The sequence below is a fragment of the Salminus brasiliensis genome, chromosome 9, assembly GCF_030463535.1.
Source record: "Salminus brasiliensis chromosome 9, fSalBra1.hap2, whole genome shotgun sequence".
In the NCBI taxonomy this organism is placed as follows: domain Eukaryota; kingdom Metazoa; phylum Chordata; class Actinopteri; order Characiformes; family Bryconidae; genus Salminus; species Salminus brasiliensis.
In genome coordinates this window covers 25,621,745-25,636,775 of record NC_132886.1, presented here as the reverse complement: position 1 = coordinate 25,636,775, position 15,031 = coordinate 25,621,745, and the positions used below count along the sequence as shown (strand labels likewise).

The 15,031-nt window shown below is 41.1% G+C and overlaps 1 protein-coding gene across 1 annotated transcript in view; it reads right to left on the bottom strand.

Annotated features, from left to right (window-relative positions):
• Nucleotides 1-202: 202 nt before the first annotated feature.
• myom1b (myomesin 1b) overlaps nt 203-15,031 on the bottom strand; it is a 32,482-nt gene continuing 17,653 nt past the window's right edge. Inside the window, exons 14-36 of the mRNA XM_072686901.1 lie at nt 14,833-15,016; nt 14,525-14,699; nt 14,021-14,142; nt 9,839-10,035; nt 8,866-8,992; nt 8,479-8,663; nt 8,259-8,381; nt 7,285-7,433; nt 7,008-7,114; nt 6,703-6,747; nt 6,244-6,380; nt 5,650-5,794; nt 5,414-5,473; nt 5,243-5,310; nt 4,584-4,697; nt 3,069-3,156; nt 2,933-2,971; nt 2,162-2,267; nt 1,901-2,064; nt 1,772-1,808; nt 891-913; nt 742-797; nt 203-463 (exon numbers count right to left, since the gene is read on the bottom strand). Coding sequence (XP_072543002.1) covers nt 203-463; nt 742-797; nt 891-913; nt 1,772-1,808; nt 1,901-2,064; nt 2,162-2,267; nt 2,933-2,971; nt 3,069-3,156; nt 4,584-4,697; nt 5,243-5,310; nt 5,414-5,473; nt 5,650-5,794; nt 6,244-6,380; nt 6,703-6,747; nt 7,008-7,114; nt 7,285-7,433; nt 8,259-8,381; nt 8,479-8,663; nt 8,866-8,992; nt 9,839-10,035; nt 14,021-14,142; nt 14,525-14,699; nt 14,833-15,016 — 2,712 coding nt within the window. The remainder of the gene's footprint in view (nt 464-741; nt 798-890; nt 914-1,771; nt 1,809-1,900; nt 2,065-2,161; nt 2,268-2,932; nt 2,972-3,068; nt 3,157-4,583; nt 4,698-5,242; nt 5,311-5,413; nt 5,474-5,649; nt 5,795-6,243; nt 6,381-6,702; nt 6,748-7,007; nt 7,115-7,284; nt 7,434-8,258; nt 8,382-8,478; nt 8,664-8,865; nt 8,993-9,838; nt 10,036-14,020; nt 14,143-14,524; nt 14,700-14,832; nt 15,017-15,031) is intronic.

Below are 15,031 nucleotides of genomic sequence, written 5' to 3'. Positions count from 1 at the left end.
CTCTTTTAGCACCATGCTGCCATTCTGTAACTTCATCTCTCTACCCATAAAGTGAAAATACCCCCAAACACCTGACGATCCTATTTTAATGCAGGGTTATTGTCTTGAAAAACCACCGGGTTCTGCTAGTTTTGATCTTTGTACATATTTACTTATATTTCTTCGTTTTTTGGTGATCCTGATTGCACTTGTCATCTTTTTTCTACTTTTTCTTGCCGTGCTCCTCGTCAGGGATGAAGACACTTACGGTGAAGTCGCCGCTCTCTGTGCCGTACTTGTTCTTGACCAGGATGCTGTACTTGCCCGAATCGCTGGTGTTGACTGTGGTGATGGTGAAGCTGGCGAACTTGCCAGACTCAAACTTGAGGATGTAGTGATCATCCGACACCATCTCCCTCTCGTTTTTCAGCCAGGTCACCTCTGGCACTGGGTCACCCGAGATATTACATGTCAGGTTCAGGGCCTGGAACAGAGCAGGTGAGACGAGGGATTAAATATGTAAAGCTTAGATATAGCTGGTATCACTGCATGCACTACAACCACCGTGCACACTACACATCCGTAAAGCCTGTTCAGTGCCACTATATCTCCCACTGTGCTACACCTGCAAATTCAACCACACTCTGCCCTTCTCCATCCAACCTCATAGCCCCTAATCATATCCATAACCACTGACTAGATCTTTCAGATGTAGTAAGATTAGATGTAGTAAGACTAGATGTAGTAAGATGTAGTTGGTACCTTGCCCTCCTGGATGGTAACCACATCAGGCAGACCTCCTGCCACACGAGCACGGTCTGCAGAAGCAGAGGAACATATTAGATATGAGCTTCAGTGGAGCTGTGCGTGTGTGTTTAGGTGGGTGCATTTGCATGTATGTGTAGACTCACTTCTTTCTGCAACGGCTGCAGCTCTGAAAGACAGAAAACAAAATTGAAGAAAGCAAAGAATGAAGAAAGGAAATATTAGCATCAGATGTTTAAGCATCCACACCTTTACTGGAAATGAACGGTAGGGGAGAGCAGGGTACAGCAAGTGGTCAAATGTAAGAGGTAGATTTTGTAACAACGTTTTCACTAAAGTTTTTTTTTTTTTTCAGAATTTACACCAATATATTTGACTCTACCTTCTGGTGGCTACAGAAAAAAAAGTTTATGCCTTGAGTGGTCCAGCGGACTAAAGCCCTGTCACTATAATCTATACGAGGATCGCTGGTTCGAATCCTGGTCATGCTGCTAGCCATTGGCAGCCGAGGTCCAGAGAGAGCACAATTGGTCTTGCTTTCTCCAGACATTGCTTTGCTAAGGTGCTGGCTGTCACTGGAGTCTGCAGGGTGCTGCTTCTACTCCGAGTATATATTGCTTCACCCCAGATGCATCAGCAGCAGTTTGAAAAATGAGAGTCTTGACTGCACACGTGTCGGAGGGGACTTTGTGTTGGTGTTGGTCCACCCTCACTAGTGTCCGGAGCATTCCATCTCATCCCCAACTACCCAACTCAACCCAAGAGTGTAGCCAGGCTAAAGTACAGCCCCCGCACCTTGAGAGGGGGCTGTATGCATTATTGCTAGTTAGCTGTTATGATAACAGTTAGCTGTTATGCATTGTAGCAACTAAGCCTCCAAAGAGGAGTAATGGGAGAAGTCCATATCCCCTGTATAAATTAATAAAATTCCCTTTTTTGCACAGATTGACCAGAATTATGTACAGTACAATTTAACATCAAGTATATTTGATGTTCAACTTTATGGTCAAAATAAATATGGACTTACTTAAGTCTCTGAAATTCTGCAAAGGCGTCATCATATGCTAAAAAAGATGAAAGAAAAGATGCATTTCAGTACTTTTTAGTAACTTGGGTGATTAGCCAATTTACCAATGAAACTGTGTATATGTGTTACCTTGTCCAGACAGCTCTACAGTTCTCCTCAGTCCTCCTTTTCCATCAAAGAACTCAATGGCGTATTTGCCTTTGTCTTTCTCTGTGGGTTCAGAAATCTGCAACCACAGCTGCTCTCCCACCACACCACTCGTAATGCGATCAGTAAAAGCAATAGCAGAATCCCTGAGAGAGACAGTGGGTTAGACACTGTAAACCTTATTACTAAGCATCTACAGACTATTTCCTTTATAAATACACACACATATATACACACACATACTTGTGGTGCCAGGTGACGTGCAGTTCATCATTGTAATAGTTGACGAAGGTATACAGGCGGATGCCCTGCTCTGTGCTTTGGATCTTTAGGGGAGTGGAGGAGTTTGCTGTAGAAAGACATGCCATTGTGAGTGTAGTTCATTATAAGAGTAGTATGGTGTGTATAGTGAGTATTACTCACTTTTAACTAGTACTAACTAGTTTAAGCCACTTTAAGTCATGTGAAAAGATAAGGACACCCCATGAAAACCTTTGCCTTTTTTTATATATTTATATTTATATACTTCTGTAGTAAAAAAGGGTTTTGATTGGCCTTTCTAGTAAACTTACGACTGGTTCTCTCTGTAAGTTTTCGTGGTCTCCGAAACCTCAACCTGACCTCCATCATTCTTGGCTGAAACTGATTTAGCTATGTCCGTATAGCTTTCCTCTTGCTTTGTGGGCAATTTTCAGAATGTAGGCAGTTTCTTAGAAGAGCCAGTGACTGCTGATTTTTGTAACAAGGAGTCTTTGTAAATCTTATAAATTAGCATCACTGTGAAAAAGCCATAACATTAACCAGCTAATTAAAGTCCGAGACCGTGGTAAAAAGTTAGATCCTTTCCTTTCACTCTAAACTTGTACAAACCAAACATCATATACCATTCATCTTTAATGTTATTTTTTTATGTATTTTTGAGACCAGGCCATCTTCTACTCACATCTATCATCAACTATTACCAGACTCGATATTTAACATGAAGCTCCATTTGTAAGGAATGAATGCTCTTACCGATAACACTGAAGACCTGGTTCATCAGATCTTTGAATCCTACAAGGTAGGAGCAGAGAAAGAAGCCGGTTATGTTTGTATGCTGATATCAGAATGACAGACAGCCACAGGGAGAAGAAGAAAATAAGTGAGTCACCTTGGTCAGTCAAGTTGAGCGTAGATTTATCTGTCCCTCGGTCATCCTTCACGATCACCTGATACACACCTGCATCCTTCTTTGAGATCTAGCAAACACACACGAGTACAAAGTTAGATTCAGTCATGCTTACTCTAACAAAGAAACACAGACCAGTAAAGCCAGGCTTTTCTCCCTGCATGGGATGCAGCAGGACACTCTAATAAACACGAAAAGCAAAAAGCCACAAAAAGAATAACAAGATTTACAAAGACACACATGTCTAAACAGAATGGCGATGATGCCACTAAAAGAATGAAAAAGACAGATAAAGAGATGTGATGAAAGGGACAATCGAACAGAATCGCTCATGGAAGAATCGGTGGAACTACGAAACAGAAATAGATACGGACGACAAAACACATACAGTACAATCAAATGATCGCCATTTGATACAGTCAAAAAAATGAGGAAGAATGACGGCGAGCGAGCAAGGACATTCTCAGGCAAAGTGACTGGCCACATGTATAAGACTCAGTTTGATTATTGATCCAGACTTTGAGCTTCTTCCAGACTGTGTCATCTTTCACTTCTGTGCCGTTTTGCTGTGAATCAGATACACAGTGTGAACACATTGAAAGCCTGCCAGCAATACTTAATCACATTGACACACTCTTTCATACCGTAAAATCTGAACATGATGTCACACACTTTTGCACACTGTGTGCTGCAGACTGAGACCACACTGCAATGTACAGTACGTACACAAGCTGTAAAGCTGAATTAACATTTAGACCTCACACCTGTCACTTGAAACAAGTGGATCGTGTTTCAGTCAATGCAGCATTTGTATTTGTAAAAAGATTTACAAATACAGCCGTATTAATGTGACTTTAAAAATTTACAGAACATATACTGGCTACGTAGAAACTCAATACGTCGCTCTTAGTAAAACGGGGGTGCAATGGGCTCGATTTTGGGAGGGAGAGGAACTGCAGTTAAAAAAAGATGCCCAACTTTAGTCCATTTCATCTTTTAAAGCCTGTATGTGGGCCCACACTTTAGTTCTTCACTCTCATTACTACACATGGCCACAATTACCATCAATTTCAGAAACCCTAAAACAGAACCCTGTGGGACTCCACAAAATGCTAAACTACATGGTCACTAAATAGTTTGCTAATTAGGACTGATAACTGAATAATACACCGAAGGTTCAGTGTGTTAAAGAACAAATGGCATTAGAAGGAGATCTCGGCCCAATCTGAAGACCTGCTCCATTGTTTCTGTGAAATATGGAATACGGAAAACATTAAATAATTTAAAGAATGATTACAAAAAAGACACTGAAATGTGATGCACTGCATTCATTTGTAATATTTTACATCTACATTGTGACAATTGTGTCTTTCGGTTGACTTACTTCTCGCGATAACTGTATGACCATGTGAATCAATTCAATTCAATGCATCACAATTCACAATTATACATACATATACATAAACATAAGCCAAACATTTGCTAGATGTTTCTCACCTGGGCGATTTCCAGAGTCAACACTCCCTCAGAGAAGTCAAGTTTCTCATTGGCCTTAATCTCTCTTCCATCCTTATACCACAGTGCCACTGTTTCTTTCTTAATGTTGCCAACCTATAGACCCAGAGAACCACACACATACAGAATCAATATAAATCTGGGCCCATCACTCAAATTTGGTCAGTAGTGCTACTATAGTGGTCTCTTTCCACTGACAGAAGGGGGGGGGTAATAAGAAGTGCAATACTGACAACCTGCATTTTTCTCAGCATTGGTAAAAATAGCTTGAAAAGACACACTATCTGACAGCAATGGAGGCTGAATTGATGAATTTTACCACAAAACTTCCCTCAAACTTATTGTAAATATAACTAAAATGTACCCCAAACTAACCTTAACAATAGCTTATTTCATGAAAATAATGTACAAAACAAATATTATAAACAGAAATCAAAATAATCACAGAATTATGGGCAACTCCGCACCCAGTGCTTTGCTTTAGAACATTGAACAATAGAGAAATAATAATACTAATCGTTAATAAAGCTGTTAATAAAGCATTTCTTTAAATTGCTGAGGCTCTACTACAAAATGTACCCTAAAGAAAGGTGTTTCTGATAAAAGTGTCAGCAGTGTAGCTACAAGGTAGTAAAACTCACCTTGCACTTCAGTCTCACAATGCACTCAGAAGTGACTTCATAACTGAGATACTCCACAAAGTGAGGACCTATGAGGAATACACTCGAGAGATTAAAACACACACACACATGCACAAAAAACACACACACACACACACACACAAACCAAGACTGTTTAATTCAAATTCTTACCTTGTTTCCGGTGCCATTCTTTCCTCTGGAACTCAGATTCTTTCTGCAGCTGCTTGAAAACTAAACAAAACAGAGACAGAATTACAATTACATAACGCTAAACAGATACTACCACATGCATACTTTTATTTCTTACCTATTTTAACAATGCATGTGTGTGTGTACAGAAACACTTGTCAGCAAACCCGCTGCACACAGTACCTATGCTAAAGAAAATGGGTTTACGGTGTGTGTACCATCTCCTATTAGCACCAGGCTGGACTGGTTGGTGGCTTTGCCATCCTGGAGCTGGAAAGTAAATGTTCCTTCATCCTGCTTCTCTAGCGACTCCATGAACATCTCAATGATGCCAGTATTCTTATCAAAGTTCATCTTATATTTCTGAGAAACACAAACAAACCTTCATTAAAACCAACACAACAGATATACTTCTATATAACATCAATATCTAATATTGTCGCTGTTACACAAATAACAATTTTGCAGTTTTTTACTTTTTGGCATTGGGTGAATCTGGTAGTTGTTTGTTTTTTACAGTGTGTTATAATTTCATGATGAATGAACCAATAAAACACTCTAAAACTTCTATTACTACTTCTGTGACTTCTATTAAAAGTTAAGGGGGATTTTTTTTAAGTTGCAGTTTTTGATATATAACGTCATATGCTTTAAAGACAAACACCCCCATTTTGATGTTATGGGGGATGGGAGAACCTTTTTTGCACTTTTTCATTCTGTTTATAGTATTTAAAAGTATTTAAAAAACACCTATAAAATCAGTGTTCCATATTGGTGGGAAGTTCAAATCCATATTGGTGGGCTCTGCTCACCTCTCCCTGGTGGATCATGTTGTCATTAAAGACATATTCAACTTTGCCATTGGCAGATATCTTCTCAGCTTGTAGCCAGAAGCGAACCCTGCCCTTCTCCAACAGCTCAACAGCCAGCTCCGACTTGAGAGGAATAACTGTAGACAAAAGCATTTAGGGAACACTGTCATTTGGTGGAAAATAACAGCAGCATGGTGTAATAGGGTCTTACTGATGATATGCGTATGTAAACATATGTGGGAAGAACACTGACTAACGTAAATTTACTGTTACTGTTATATATAGGTACTACATGCAATGAACAATGACGGACTGAATCCATAGTTTTATCATGATGGAAAGGTTAACATGTAAAGGAAGTTACTGGCTAATGGAACCTCTTCTATACTGCAAGCAGTATGTCTGTTATTTGTGGTAATGCAGTTATGGGGATTCAGAGCAATGCAGTCCAGTACTTACTAGGGAATTTGTGGTCATGGCTGATCTTCAACAACTCTTTCAGACCTGTCATAAAAATACAAAAAGGACAACATCAGTTCTGGTTCAACCCTCATATCCCGAGAAGAACGTTTAATAAAATAATAGGCTAACACACAGGTTAACAGGTGTGGCGACATAAACATTTTTTGAACGGCTTCCAGGCTTTGTTAATTGGCTGTAAATTTAGATTTCTTACACAAGCTAGAAGTCTAAACTCTGCAGTTCTGCTGAAGTAAAATCTGTCAAATCTGTCCTATGCAAATAAAAAGGGTAGGTGAATTTACCCTCCTCAGTCAGGTTGTAGCTAGCAGAGGCACCATCAGTATGTGTGACGACACAGGAGTAGATGCCCAGGTCATCCTCAGAAGGAGCGTTAAAGATGGCTTTGGACCTGATAGAGAAAAATGACTCAACTGAGTGACCATACAAACCACACCTGCCCCACATCGCAGAGCCATGTGGCTCTGATTTTTACTGATTTTAAAGAAGTTAGCCGGTTTTAGGAATCTGTCAGATTTGGCTAATAATAAAATAATAATAAAAAAAATGAAGCTCACTTACTTGTTGCCCTTGGTCTCCATGGTAAGGCGTGTACAGTCTGTGATTTCCTCATAGTTTTTGGACCAGACAAACTTGGACTCAGCACTGAGGTTTTCACATTCAAAGTTCAGTGAAATCACGCCATCATCATCAACTACCACAACGAGCTCCTTGGTGTCTGAAAATGAGAAAGGTTTGATGTTTGATTTTTGTGCTTTTCATCTCATATAACCTTTATCTGGAAAATGCAGCTTTCTTAAATAACAAATATTATATATTAAATACAATAAATATAATATTTTCTGGACAAAAGTCTTTTGGATAAGACTTTAGATGCTTTGTGGATACTTAAAGCAGCATTATGTGGTATTTTTACCTTAAAATAGCAGCTTTAGAATCATGTTGATGCTCAACTGACTGTAGGCTTAACAAGCTGCTAACTCACATTCATGCAAAATCCAGTACAATTACTCAACCGCCACAGTTCACATTCTTTTGACAGTTCTGTGTCTCTCAGCTTGTCCAAAAAGGCATGTAAGTGTTCTTCTTAAGGAAAGCCTTAAAGGGCAAGGTGTCCACTTCTTGACTGTAGGGGCAGCATATGAGCAAGAAATGCCAATATTCTGAAAATACTGCTTTTATTTATTTTTAACTATATTTAACTAAATATTTTTTTATTTTTTCAAACCTTAAACCTGGGCATGACCTAAGCCCAATTTTAGCTTAATGTACCCCTTACCCCGGTCCCAAAACTAGCCCTGGTCCTAACCCTAACCCTTGCAACCCTGTTAAGTAGTGTTTTAACAGATAGTTTACTAACACCTTAAACAGTTGTAGATAATGTACAGGATACTAATCTAATCGACTAAAAATAATACTTTCAGGGATGCTTCTTTACTAGCTATTAGTGTAGTTATTGTCTTCAATCTTTACTGGGTTTCTAGAGTCTCATTTTGGGAGTCTCATGGCCAGAACAAGGACAATCCAGATAAGACCTTGTTACCTGGTTTAGTCTCAGCCAGCACCGGCTCTGTTGGCTCAGAAGCTTTGCCCACCCCAGCTTTGTTCTGAGCACGGACACGGAAAACGTACGACACGCCATCTTTTAGATCCTTAATCTAAAAACCATGAAGATAAAACATCAGTCAATTCATCTTAATACATAAGATTGATACATTCACTCACAAACACACACATATGCACAAACAAACAGACCTTCATGTATTTCTTGCTTGTAGCTTTCTCATTGACTCCTTTCCAAGTCTCAAAGTCAGCTTCAGCCTCTTTGATGTCAACGTAGTAGCCGTTGACCGGGTCACGTCCCTGGTACACTGGTGCTTTCCATAGCAACACCAAAGAGTCCTTACGCACCTCCAGCACCTGGAGATCATACGGGGGTCCTGAAATTGAAGACTAAAATTAGCTCTGTTGTGAATGACAAAATATATTATCTGGGAAAATATGAATGAAACATGAATTTGTGGCTTGCAAGTGACCCAAGGTATGCATTTAAGAGTTAACTATCTCTCTCTCTCTCTCTCTCTCTCTCTCTCTCTCTCTCTCTCTCCTTCATCTCTCAAACCCATACACATACTCACTAACCTGGCACAGCAATGGTCCACTCTTCACATTTAAAGGTATTGCTGGGCAGAGATGGTATGCCCACCCCAGCCATGTTTGCAGCACGAACCTGGAACTGATACAGCCTATTCTCCTTCAGCTCTGAAACCTACACAGAAGCAATTATTCAAGCTTAGAACCAAAACCTAAATTTTGTTTTTAAGATCTAGTGAGTCGTACCCCCTTGTCTTATTGTCTTATTATTCTAATATTTACATTAAAGAACCCATTTCTCCACCTTTTCCACCTTTACCTTTCAAAGGTATTAAAACATACAATTCCTCCTTATATCGGCCATAGAACTTTGCAAAAAAGCCCATTTAATTAATTAATGGAATTAGGTACAAAAACCAATGCATTTACACACATGTTTAGCAAACCTAACAAAAAGCTAACAGAATAAAAAAAGGCTGTAAAATGGTCATGTAAAATCCAATGTGTTGGCCTTCGGGTGGCATTGCTTTCTAAGTTTTGGCTCTATCACTGGGAGTTTGCAGACTTGATCCCTGGTGAAGCCACAGCCATCCATGGCAGGGAATCCAAGAATATAATTGGCCTCACTCTCTCTGGGTGGATAGAATGACTCTTTCTCCCCATCATTCAGTGCAGTGCTAACCACTGTGGGTGTATGTTAGCTTACGTAACAAAGGACCTGTATTTTAATTGAAAATGATTCAAATTACACTGGTAGCTTAAAAAGATGAGGTGGGCTGGCTTTAACCCTTCATTTTCCCAGTTCCTAAGGATCAGAAACAAACCAAACTGCCAAGAAAATGAGGAAATACAATGGAAGAAAAATGTAGAATGAATAACTTATGTACTTGGAAGGAACTTGGAACCTACTACGAACCTAATATGTAAGTAGCTCTAAAAGTAGGGAAGTAAAGTGGGGGCTCATTCACAGGTCCTAAAATGTTTAAAGAGGGATACCAGAGTCAGGCACTGGAGAACTTACCCTGTATGCTCGCTCACTGACTGCCTTGATGTTAGCCTCATGCCACTTTCCAGGAACTCCATCGACGACCTCCCGATAATCCACAAAGTATCCAATGATGTCGGCGCCACCAATGAAGGTAGGCTGCTTCCATCCAAGCACCATAGAGTCCCGCACACTTTCCAGCACAGTGATGCCATAAGGTGGAGCAGGAGAGGCTAGGATAGTGGAGGACTCCAGTTAGCATGTGAGAGAATGGATGTGATTGAAATAGCAACAGAGAGCATGAAGCCTCAGTCTTCAATCTCGTATATCTTTAGACCAGACTTTATATCATTCATATACAATAAAATATAATCTATAAACAATATTGTCAGTAATAAGACCTATAGTAACTCCTAAAGAGCGATAATGGACTCACTCAGGTCATGACTCACTCAGATTAGTAATTTGCTACATCTACTGAGGTAATAATACCGTGGTGTGCAAAGTGATAAAATCAAAGTGACTGAAAAAGAAAGTGTGCTCAATGGAGTGGCAGCTGCATTTGGTGGAGAACAGGTGCAAAGACAGTGTAAAAAAACACTGTAAAGCTCTTTACACCTCGCATCGTTTGTGTTTCAACTAAAATATCTAAAATATCCAAGTAAAAAAGTTAAAGTACACAAATCAGCCATAACATTAAAACCACTGACTTATATATATATATATATATATATATATATATATATATATATATATATATATATATATAAGCAGATGGGTGTGGTGGTCAGGTAAAATGAGGTGTGTTCAGGTCAATTTCTTGCGTATTGCTATCTTGGCAACGGAAAACACAGGTGCATCATCTAAACGTCAGGCAGGTCTTGTGGGGTGTTCCTGGTAAGCAGTATGTAGTCAGTACCTACTGAAAGTTGCCTAAAGAAGGACAACTGTTGATGCATGTAATGTGTAATGTGATCCATGAAAGCCCCACCTTACAACTTACTGGGCTACTTAAAGGATCTGCTGCTAACCTCTTGGTGCCAGATACCACAGGACACTTCCAGAGGTCTTGTGGAGTCCATGCATCAAAAGTTCAGAGCTTTCTACATAATATTGTGTAAAAGTGTTATGGCTGATGGGTTTAAGTTAACATAATGTATAGGCTGATGTGCTTTTTACACACGACAGGGAAAAGTGAGACGTGTGAGTGGAATCTGGCCAAAGTATTCCTAGATAAGATCTGGACATAAAAGCACATGTTGATGCAGGGTGTAAACAAGCTCTGGGTGTGTTTGTGAGAGAGGTGTTGCAAACAGGTCTTAAAAACTTACCCATGAAGAATATAATGCAAATGCAAATATCCACTGATTAACTAGAGTTCTAACCTGCTGAGATAAGGCAGTGAACTAACAGCACTCCATGCAGCAACTTAACAGAAGAGAGATTGGCCATAGTGAGTAAATCTGATAAAGTGTGATGAAATTCACGCCAGTCAAGCTTGCTCGAATGAGAAAAAATGTTCAAAACCAAACAAAAGAAGAAGAGGAAGAGTAAAAAAGATGGAAGAAGAAGAGGAAAGAAAAAGAGTCCAACTCTGAGGAAGCATGAAGATGAGCGGAGCTCCAGAGAGTTGCAAAAAAAGTCACTCCGATTTCACATCCTCACCTGAGCCTGCGCGGCCTGTTTCTCTTTCTTGCTCTCTCCCGGGCTCCGGAGAAGAGTCTAGTGAGGACTTACGTTTTGCCGGCACTGCTGTGGCCGGTTTGGTCACGGATTCCTTTACCCTTTCAGTGGAGGTGTCACAGACCTGCTCGGCCACCGGCCCAGCACCAGGTTCACTGCCTGTTTTGGTGTTGGAACTGGTGCCAGATTTAGTGGCCGGTTCACAGCTGGGTTCAGGTGCCCAAGTTACACTGCCTCTTTTCCCCCCTCTGCATTTACTGAGTGCACTCATAGGCCCCTGGGCAACTGCGCTATCGGACCCTCCCCCGGCCCCCTTGCTAACATTAGCTAGAGGAGTTAGCGGCGTGGTAGCAGGGGGGCGAGGGGGCACATGCCTGCCCTCCCCGCACGGACTGTGCTGGGTTAGTCCAACCGTGTTACCCCCCGACTCCAGAAACACACCATGAGGTATACCGCCCCCTATAGGAGTTAGCAGGGAACAGCAAGAAAAAAACAAAACAGTAAAAGTCAGTGGACGTCACACAGGTAACCCAGAAAACATCTACGAACAATTCTGCCCACACAACTACATTACTTCTACACGTCACACACTAGTTAACATGTAACAGTCGCCTTTTCACTTAGATATGCTCTCAGTTTTCAGCAGCAGCATGCAGGTACAGGCTATGCACTAGCAGTCTGTGCTAAGGTACAAATGAGAAAAGGGAGGGAAGTCTTCATCTGACAGCAGGTGAAAAATGAAGACAAGATGGCTGAACAGAGGCATCTGAAAGGTGGCATGCCAAAAGAGCAGCAGACTAACAGAGAAAGCGAAGGGAATTAAAAGGGGAGAAATAGTGTAAGATTTTAGATATGGTAGATATGTAAACAAGAAAAAGGAGGAAAATAAAATGTATTCATGCGAGTGTGGATGACACAGTGATGCAACATGGCTTTGCGCCAACCCTTGATGAAAAATAAAAAATAAAAAAACACAGCAATCAGAAAAACAAGACCCAATGATTTCCACTAGGAATTACATATTGCCGAAGTTGTTCCTAATGTTCTGGCAAATACATGGAAAGTAAATAGCATTAAAAAATGATGTCTTTTCAGTTTCTCTGACCTTTAGTCCCTGACCTGGAGATCAATCGAAATCCATCTATTTTTAGGACGTATTAATTCCTTAAATAGTTTCAGAGGAGTGCATCTTACACAGAAGTCACATTTGCTTGTGGTAAAAAGACATAGGTCTGCTGTACAATTCCATTCTCACCCTGTGTGGATGATTACAGTTTAAACGAGGGGACTGTGAAACGGCTAATGAAAGTAAAGAAACTGTCAATGTAGCTGAATTTCATGTGAAAAGTTTATGATGCAATAGAAAGTGTTATATTATATTAGCAGAAAGGTGCCCTACAATTTGTTTAATCTGAAATAGTTGAATAATGAGAGATTGCCACTGTGACATACTGTGAATCTCCCTCCTTCCCATGTAAGTAAAACGGAACTGTAAAACCCCAGAACTTAAATACACCCAGACCTCTATAGCAAAATCCAACATCTACATCAGGAGCTTAAAAGGCTAAAAGTCAAAGCAAGCGATCAGGTAAAGCACAGCTTGGAGAAGGGCCGACCAGGGGAAGGCCGGATGGCCGGGGGAATAGAGTGTAGCAAGCTGGTGCTAGGCTAAAAGCTAACACTGCCAGATCCTACTACAATATCTTAAGCTAGCTAACAGGCTGGACACCAAGAGGACAGCAAGACCATTCACTATGTTATGCGGTACAGTTCCTGTGAGCCGCCACAGTCCCATAAACTGGTTGGTCTTTTTGTTCACATGTCTGCCATCAAATAAAAATCATTCTAAAGCATGAGAATAGGATGTAGATGTAGGCTACCTCTGACAAGAAATCATGGGTCTTGTTGCCCTAGTGGTTTTTTTTTGTTGTTGTTTTTTTTCATAAGGGAACACCAAGCATGCAGCTCAGCACAAAGCATCAAAGTACGTGGCGTATCTGAGAAGGGCATTACTGGTAAAGAAGGAGAGACAGAGATGCAGAGAAGTGCTATAATGGGGCAATGGTTGAGGACACTGAGGCGTGGAAGGACAGGGCATGGGGAGGGGAGTGAGAGTGCGGGTGAGCTGGTTTTGTAGTCACCGCTATGTTGGACCACTTGTGACCCAAACTAGAGGAAGCCTACAAGTCCTGACCCCGCCTTCTGGAAGGGACACAGGTGGAGCTGCTGGGTATGTGGGTGCAGCCTCGGCAGCAGAAAATGTGAAAAGTGAAACAGTGGAACAATGGTGCGGAAAACGGAGGGAGTCGGAATGCTGATGGTGTACGGAGCTGAAAACATGTCTTCAAAGAGCAAAACAGAGTTGAAGAAAACACATGGGGCAGCAACCAAAAATGCTGCGGCACAACATTGGTCATAATGCTATTGTATAGTATGTGGTCATATTCAGAAAGTGTGTGGACATTCTCAGCTGTTGGCCTTATGATGTAAAGAAATTCATATGCTGCAACATGTGTTTTAAGAATGTTGACTCACCAATAGCAGCTTTAACTTCAATGGCTTCAGACTCCTGTGAGAACTCACTGATTCCAGCAGCGTTAACCGCCCTTACGCGGAAAACATACTTCTCACCTGTTGTCAAGCCATGGCATATGAACCTATATATAAAGACAAAATAGAAAGCGTGTGTCACCGTTTGTTAGGTATTATTTGTTTCCTTGTTCTTGATGTTATAGATCAGTTTTATAAGAGCAATTTAATGGTATACTCACTCACATATTCAATAGCTTCTATAGCATGCATGCTACAGCACACAGGGCTTGTCACCTAGTTGACCGAGGACATTTTAGAAGGTAGAGGCAATTGTGTGATCGGACCTTGGCTTGGCTTGCTAACGGCTTGTTTCCAGACCAAAGCTACAAGCTAACAGAATCCTACTGGTATACTCACTCACCATCTCTACTGTCCCTCTCCCCCTTTCTACGCCCAGTAATCTTTTGGTGTTGTATGTGCATGTATGTGTGTGTCAAGAGAATGCACCTTGTGGCCTTGACAGGTTTGTTGTTGCAGGGCCCCCAAACATTGCTACCAGCAACACTGTTCTCAATGTAGTAGCCCACCAGTTCTTTAGCTTCGCGTGACGCCTCCCATGCCACCACTACTGAGGTGTCTGTGTTACGGGTGGGTATCACGCGGCCTGGGGCTGATGGGATATCTGCAAGGTGAAGCATATTAAACTGTTAAACTGAAGTCAATCACACCTGGATACACCTGCTACTGTAGAATGGTGCTAGATGCTACATCTTATGTTGTGGAGAATGTAAAGAGAGAGAGAGAGCTCTTCTCACCCAGTTTGTCTCCCACTACAGTGGCCTCAGTGGCTTCTGAGGGTTCACCTACACCAGCAGAGTTACAGCAGCGGACACGGAAACAGTAGGACTTCCCCTCAGCCAAGTCAAATAGTGCAAAGCGTGGAGACTTCACTGGAATCTCAGTGTTCACGCGCTGCCAGCTGTCGGTGCCAGATACACACTGTAGCACACACAA